General features: G+C 31.2%; 1 protein-coding gene across 1 annotated transcript in view; it reads right to left on the bottom strand.

The window, feature by feature from the left end:
• Window positions 1-981: 981 nt before the first annotated feature.
• Window positions 982-8,179, bottom strand: part of HELRODRAFT_130575 (hypothetical protein) — a gene marked incomplete at both ends in the record, with an annotated part of 11,304 nt that continues 4,106 nt past the window's right edge. Inside the window, 4 exons of the mRNA XM_009030502.1 lie at window positions 982-1,068; window positions 2,772-3,001; window positions 3,643-3,774; window positions 7,736-7,818. Coding sequence (XP_009028750.1) covers window positions 982-1,068; window positions 2,772-3,001; window positions 3,643-3,774; window positions 7,736-7,818 — 532 coding nt within the window. The remainder of the gene's footprint in view (window positions 1,069-2,771; window positions 3,002-3,642; window positions 3,775-7,735; window positions 7,819-8,179) is intronic.

The following is an 8,179-nucleotide window of genomic DNA, read 5'->3' as shown; positions in this document are numbered from 1 at the left end:
AGGCATATTTCAATATGAATATGAATATGAATATGAATATATATATATATATATATATATTCATCAATAATATATATATATATATATATATATATATGAATATATAAATATTATATATATATATATATATATATAATTACTTGTAGCAATCGATACATTTAAGTTTGAGAAATGTTTCAACCAAATCTTGGAGCACATATAATCTATTTATACATTGATACGTATACAAAAATAAAATGATATTCAGCTAATCAGCACGTTTCGAGTGTTTTTTATAACCTAAATTTCTGTTGAGTTTATTTTTTGAAGATTTAAAATGGTAAGTAGTGCTTCCTAATACTCATCATTCCTTCTCCATGAGAATTAAACCTTCGATCATTTTAGGATCCCTATAAGGAATAGCATAAGAGAGCCAGTACACGATGTTGAATATGCCGAAAACCAGCGGAAACCATTTCCTTGATATGCAATCAACTTTCTGCGCACGTAGTTTTCCGTCCAGGTTGTCGATGATTTTTGTAGGGAGGAGTGGGTGAGTTAAAGCTGGCTGTTCTTTTTGAATCACAATGCCTGTTGCCTAAAATATTTGTGCATTTTGTTATTTTGCATAAATTTCTTTTTATAAATTTTAGAACAACATTCAGTTACCATTTTTATGTAAAATGATTTAACCAACGTTACCCTGATATTCATAATTTTCTTTAATCAATTCATAATTGTGCACACAAAATCTTTATTAAACTAACTAACTTGGTCCATTTGATCCTCAACATCCAACCTCTGCATGACTGGCAAGATCCTTGGTCTCCTAGGACCTCCACCTCCTCCTCCTCCTCCAGCACCTCCGACAGTGCCCGTTCCACTCATGCCACTCAGACAACCAGCGGCAGCTTGGGCGGCTGCAGTCAAACCGTCAGATGTGTGGTGTCCCGAGGCGCTGATGGAGGTGCCCGTTGAAGGATTGATTATTCGGGCAGCCTTCCGACGAGAAAGTACATTAACTGCAGCATATTCGAGTAAGGCTGCAAACACGAAAACTAAGCAGACGGACATCCACACGTCTATGGCCTGTATGTAGGACATTGCAAATATCGATTAGTGTAATATCTGAGTTATGAAAATTATAACCAAGTTATCAAATCATACGGATTTTTCTAAAGTTGATTTGTTAAAAACCACTTCTCCGAACCATCATAGTACTTCACAAAATGGTTTCATACAAATTTTTAAGCAGCTGAAAAATGTTTTACATTTTAAAAATCTTTCAATTTCACTAACCACATTTTATTAAGATATAATCGAAATTGTAGTTTGAATAAAAAAGAAATAAAAAAATACGTGTAGTCTGACTATTTGGTTAGTAAAAATAAATGGAAAGTTTGTCAGAATAATTATAAAAATTATTCAAAGTAGAATAACATGTCAGCTTAGTATAAGCATTGGGCAATACTACAAAAACTTAATGTTGGTTGGAAAGCATTTGCGTCATCATTTAATTACTCAAATTAAAATTTATTTGCCGTCTGTATAAATCATGAATAAGTGTGTGACGACAATGAATTTAAGTATTTCCAGAAACAAGGGCCGGATTCACACCTGCGAAAAATCCGCTTGCAATGAAAACATGGGTTCCTAATTGATGGGGATCTGTAATTATTTGTGGAGGGTCTTTTTTTATTTTAAGGAGCACCAAAATAGTTAGCGCAGGCTTATAAATTCCATCATATTTTGAAATACAATTGCTTAGTTGATCACTTTAAACAATTTTTCGGCTTGTTCCAGATAATCAGTTTAACTATCGATAGCGTGAACCAAAAGTTACATCTCAATAAATTTGGTTGACCTGGTTAAGTTCATACTCGAATGTTTATCTTAAAATGTGAACTGCTTATTAGTAGAAAAATAATTTTGGTTTCGGAATCTACTGTTATTTTGATTTAAAATCATTTGAGATGCCGTAGAGTTAAAAATTTGAGATGTTATGTTCCTATCATAGCTTAGTTGATGGTAACCAAATGCCAACCGATTTCTGTTAACTGCTGTATTTTCTTGTTATTTCATTGGCTATATGTTATGTATATGCTGCATGTATGCACTATGTGCTTGAATCTTGCATTGCTGTGATTTTTACGTATGATTCAATTAGGCGCTTTATATATTGACTTCAATTTAAAATTTCAGGATAAAAATTTAAAAAAATGATGTTGGTTATTTGATAATAAAAAGTCAAAATGTTAGCACTTGTTTTTTTTTATAATTTTAAAGGTAAAGAATTGATTCAAAAGATATTAAGATTATAAAATAATTTAATTAATGTAATGTAATTAATTTGATTCAGTTGTTTAAAATCATGCATAATTTGGACAAAGTTTATTTAAATAATCGTTTTAGCATAGTCAAAACCAAAACCCAAGATCATAGTTTGAAATATTTTAAAGAGTTAACAAGACATAGAGGCAGAGAGAATGACTCATTGGAACTCATTAACAATTGAACTTGTTGAGGCACAATCAATGAACAATTGTTGGATGAACAACAATCAATCAACAAATCAGCTGTGCTAGCATGTCTGACAGCATGCTCTCTGGATAACCTCCAAAACAGTATTACTGCTACTACTAATTAAAATTTATTCATAACCATTTCAAACATCAAATAAAACATGATTAATTTAATTGTATGAAACTGAAATACTATTTTTATAACGATTCGAAATAGAATTTGCAAGTTTGATAAACAAACTTTATAAGTGGAATAGCAATCTAAATTACCTTAATGTAGGAAACTCGCGGCAGAGTGGCAGTACTTTGACTGCTTTGGGTAGTGGTGGTCAGAACAGTGAGGAGGCCGATGGAGACTCTGGCAGGCGATGCGTCCACGTTGATCCAGAAGCTGACCCACGAGAGTATTACTATCAACATGGAAGGAATGTACACTTGGATCAAAAAATAACCGACATCTCTCTGCAACAGAAATCGGATTTCTTGGCAAGGATATATTCCTAAAATTATATAATAAATGTTTTTCCACTGTTAAAAATTACATTTTACGATGCAAAACTACTCTTTATATTCATCATCAATTAGAAGTGATTAAAATTTGAATAAAGCAGAGTGTCGTAAAGTTTTTACTGGAATTGGGATCGAAACTATCAGAGCAGCCGGAGTCATAGTTTTTTCGAATTTTAATATTCCAATTTCCATCATCCAAACTTTATCTATTATCTCATTATCTTTAATGATATTTTTGTATTATTATTATTATTATCATTATCAGTAGTACATTAGTTTTAGTAGTAATACTAGTGGTATTACCATTACTACAGTTACTATTAATACTAAAAATACAAGTACTAGAAATTTGAACAAGATGGAGTAGTTTTTAAAAATTACATTATCTTTTTAAATTTATTATTGAATATCTTGATTGAGTGAGACAAATTTTGAAAAATTGTAACTTATTATACAGCGTGACGATAATGAAAGACTTTGGATTGAGTTATTCAGCAAGTAATTTATTAATTTGATGGACCCCGAAACCAATTTATTTTTTTTACATTGCACAATTTATATCTATTTAATAATTTTTGTTTATATTTCAATTTGGAGGTTGTGAAAAAAATAATAGCAAAAAAATTTCAACCTGCAGTGTAGTTTTGAGCGCAGTCGTTCAGAAAATGTCCCCTTAAACTAAACTGGGGCATTTCAAGTCGTTTGTCAATGTCGACAGCTGTAGGCAACCAGGTGAAGTATAAGGTGTCCATTGTGTAACCAACTGTCAATAAAATAATAGAGTTTTATACTTGTGCTTATATTTGAGCCTAACATTTTTTGCAGGTTATTCTGAATCGTTTAAGTTAAAAATTATCATTAATAGCTTTGTTTGTTGTTGTAGTTGTAATGTGGAAGAGTAGGACAATTTTTATTACTAAATGCAATACGGTATAAAACAAAGTAAAGAAAACGTTTTAATCCAAGATTGTAAGTCACCAAGACAGTGTCAAGAAGCTGCTAAAATGTTAATTAAATACTTGGGACCATTAAAAGAATCATTTCAAGCGGGGAACAAACTGTAATAACAAGATTAATACAAATCTTTAGTAAGATCACTTTTGGACCACTATGTACAGGTACACGTACAGTTTAGTTGTCCCTACCTCGAAAAATACAAAACAACCTTTGAGAAGGTCCAAAAAAAGCTATAAAAATGATCACAGGACTACGACACCCGCAATACAAAGAAAGACTTGATGGCCTAACAACCCTGGAAACACGTAGAACAAGACGAGATTTGATCCAAATATACAAACTTTTACGTACAAAGTTGATTCATCGGCTACAAGACTTTTTAAATCGTCTCATAACAAATATAAAAGTGGTCATAAACTAAAGCCTTTCAAAAAAAGAACTGGGCAAATGAAATATAACTTCTTCAGCGACAGAGTTGTAAATCACTGAAGCAGCTTAAATAATGATGCAGTGTCAGCAGAATCGACACATACTTTAAAAGCAAATTGGCCAAATCAGAATTCCAAACAGATGATAATAACTTTTACCATAATTTCTGTCATGCTGTTATGTTAATCAGTTTCAATATTTAATATGTTCAGTAACAAAAATAAAACTCAGAATTACTGGCTTTATTACCTGGACAGATCGCATTGTATTTTATTTGAAAAATTTAAAGAACGCTTCTTATTGAATGACATTAATCCAATAGCTTTAAACACGATATAATTTTAAGTAACAACATTGTAAAAAAAAATAGACAAATAAGAGAAGTTGAGAAAAATTAATATTTAGAAACATCCACACTGTAGACACATGCCAACGCGCATACTAGTAAAAACGATTGATCACCATCTGGGAGGATATAGTTTTATGGTTCAAACATTTACACACACACACATACACGCACAAAACTTAATTAACTCTCCGCCATACACTTTCTTTTCAGGCAGTTGATGGATTACCGTCACTTGGAAAAAATATTGTTGCTGCCAAATTGTACCGGAAAGCTTCACTGACGATCAAATCAGAAAACCTGCTGTCAACACAAAGGAAAAATAAAGTCGACGGTTGATCTTTGTCGACCTTCCCATTTATATTATCCTTACGAAACAGTGAAAACAAAATACTGCTCCTATGTCAATTGATTTCAAATAATCAACTGTGTTGAATGGATTCCATTTTTCTCATTAATGTAATAACAACATTTGTGCCATTAATGTGATAAAAACATCTGGGCCCTATTATTTTGGTTCCCAATATCAAAGGGCGGTCTATCAATGATAGGTTCCGATAGCTTATTGGAGCATATACATAATATGCCAATGACCTTTTGACGGCACATACCTACACTAATTACCCCTTACAACTCTCGTCAAAGAGACACTTTTTCTTTTAAAACAATGATTTAAACTGACTTTTAATACAAATACTGCTCACGACGGGGAGCACTGGCCCCCGCTCCTTAGATCCACTACCGCTAGGGTCGGTGAAATTTTCAGGGTTTATTATCAGTAATAAGAGCATTTGGTGAAAATATTAAAATAATCTGAAGCTCAGTTTTTGTTAAAACAATTTATTAATAATGAGTTCATGCACGAATGGTGCAAATTGTACTAATTTCTGAAGTTTTTTGTAATAAATTTTAAGTGTCAACGTAAAATCCTCTGAAAAGCGGTTTTTTATTGAAGAAAATTTTAACTAATCATCTATGGCATGTAAAATTTTCAGGTTATATTAATAATACATATTAATAATGGTTTTACGAATATATGGTTGAAATTTGAATTAATTCTCAAATGCATTTTTAAATACGCTTTGCAATATTATTCTAGCCGGGATTTCTTCAACAATTTCTTCAGGTCCGGGCGAGTTGTCCGCAAATCTCATTCTCAGTTTAAACGATTTGTACATTATGTAATTTTATTAAGTTGAATGTGGAGTTTTTTTTATAATTTTTTGTGGCTTAAATTTTAAAAATAATAATAGCAATTGACCGAATTTTTAAAAAAATGTTTTACTAAGTTTCTGAGTTTATTGCTGTGAAAAAAATGCTTTGTCGAATAAAAAAAATATTAAATTTATCCATTTAAAATCTTTGGTTCATTTTCATTTGTTAGGAATAAATAAAAATAAATTTTTGAAAATTAAAGCGCATCAACATTTTGTGACGTCACTTGAAAATATTTCGTCAAAATAACATCATAAAGGTGATTAATAAAAATCTTCCATGAAAATCGCTAATTGCTAAAATCCAAAACGATAAACATCAAATAACATTCAATATAAATAAGCTTGAACTAAAACTAACTCGACAAATAAATTCATGAAAATCAAATCAGTTCTCAACAATTTAAACAAAATAAAGACAATAAAAGTAAGGAAAGAAAAAAAACTCTATTGAATAGGTTTAAATTGAGTCACTCACAACCACGGAATTTAAAACAAGAATCGCCCCATCCTATCTCTCCCAGTGTAAGCCCAACTGGAAGCCAGAGAAGCAATGACGTCACGCATCCCCAATAACTGATGTCAGGAGAAGCCAGCATAAAAATATACAGTCTAATGACGTAATTGCTTCTAGGTCAACGTTCAGATCGAACGCTTCATTTCACTTCAATGGTAACACAAAACTAACGCCAACATTCATTTAAGGAAGAACCTTTAACAAAATTACTCTAATAACATTATCACCCATCATCTTCGAATGTAAAACATATGACATGCAAAGAATAATTATATTATACCTACCAGCATGCAAACAGTTTTCGAAAATTCTACAACAATGGAAAGTCTACTAAACCTTATCAAAAATTTAAATTCAATTAAAGACCAATGAAAAAAACAAAAAATCAAATGAAAAAATGGACACAAATAGCCGATATCGAGCTCATACGCCTTAAAATATTGATATAAATAAACAAACAGTCGTTATTAATTTCAAAATGTTTCTGACACATTTACGACAGACACATTTTTAAATTATTTAGAATAGGTATCAAAAACTGGAAATATGAAATATTAAAAATTTATAATAATTAAAAAGTTATTTGACCAAATGATCGTTATGGTGTGATCAGAAGGACAAGCCACGCTGAGCGATTTGGCATATTCATGACGAGATATGAGGTGTGTAGATTTTCTTGGAATTTTGATGATGTTATTTTGAAAATAAAACAGAAATTTTAAAAATGTTCCAAGTACAAACAGAAAGCCACTAAAGCATTAGAAAAAAAGAGCTGGAGCAAGAAAGTTTGTTGAAGATCAGGCGGGTGATTTTATTTTGAATGGTCCGTAAATTTCTGACGACAGTGCGGGCTTTATATAAAAATAAATTACTATGGTCTAATCTTAACAGGGCTAAGACATTTAGAGCAAGAGTGATACCTACTTACGTTGGAACAATATGTTTAATATGTTTTATGCGCACAGGTGGTAAGTGCATGTTTTGATAGTTTCCGGTATAATTGATCAAAAGTTACATATTTTCCAAATGTAACATTAGATATATTGATAGAATTCGAGATTGATAATGTTGACCCTGCTGTCTTAACCTTACACTAAAAATTTCAGCAACTTACAAGACCTATGAGGACTAAGATGAAGAAAATTGTTTAGATATCACTGATGTAACTAATGAAATAAGAAATACAAATTTAAGTTTTACGTTTAGTGCCAATTATATTTCGTCAATATAAATTTATAGCAAAATTTATCAATTTACTTACAGCTTTCAAACATCATGGGACAAACTTGTTTATCCAGAGGATAATTTTCCAGTTTCATCGGACATGAGAGAGTAGCTGATATCCTAAATTTATTATAAATTTTCCATCAATCAGAAGCAATTAAAAAACTATCGCACATTATCAAACTAAAAGGCATTTGTTCAAAATCAAACAGTTTATTCAGCTTTTGATACTGTTGACCATACTATTCTCTTGAGACTGCTGCGTCTTTCTTTTAATATTACTGATTCTGGTCTATCTTGGTTTTCTTCTTATCTCTGTAATCGTTTTTCTTCTGTTGTTCTCAATAATTCTACTTCTAACTCCTCTACTCTTACTTTCGGGGTACCTCAGGGTTTTATCCTTGGCCCTCTTCTATTTATACTCTATACTTCTGAACTACCTCGTATTATTAATAACTTTTCTTTCTCTATTCAACTATAT

Source organism: Helobdella robusta, assembly GCF_000326865.2.
Source record: "Helobdella robusta unplaced genomic scaffold HELROscaffold_69, whole genome shotgun sequence".
Lineage (NCBI taxonomy): Eukaryota > Metazoa > Annelida > Clitellata > Rhynchobdellida > Glossiphoniidae > Helobdella > Helobdella robusta.
The sequence above is the reverse complement of the archived record's forward strand: the minus strand, read 5'-3'. Positions and strand labels throughout refer to the sequence as shown.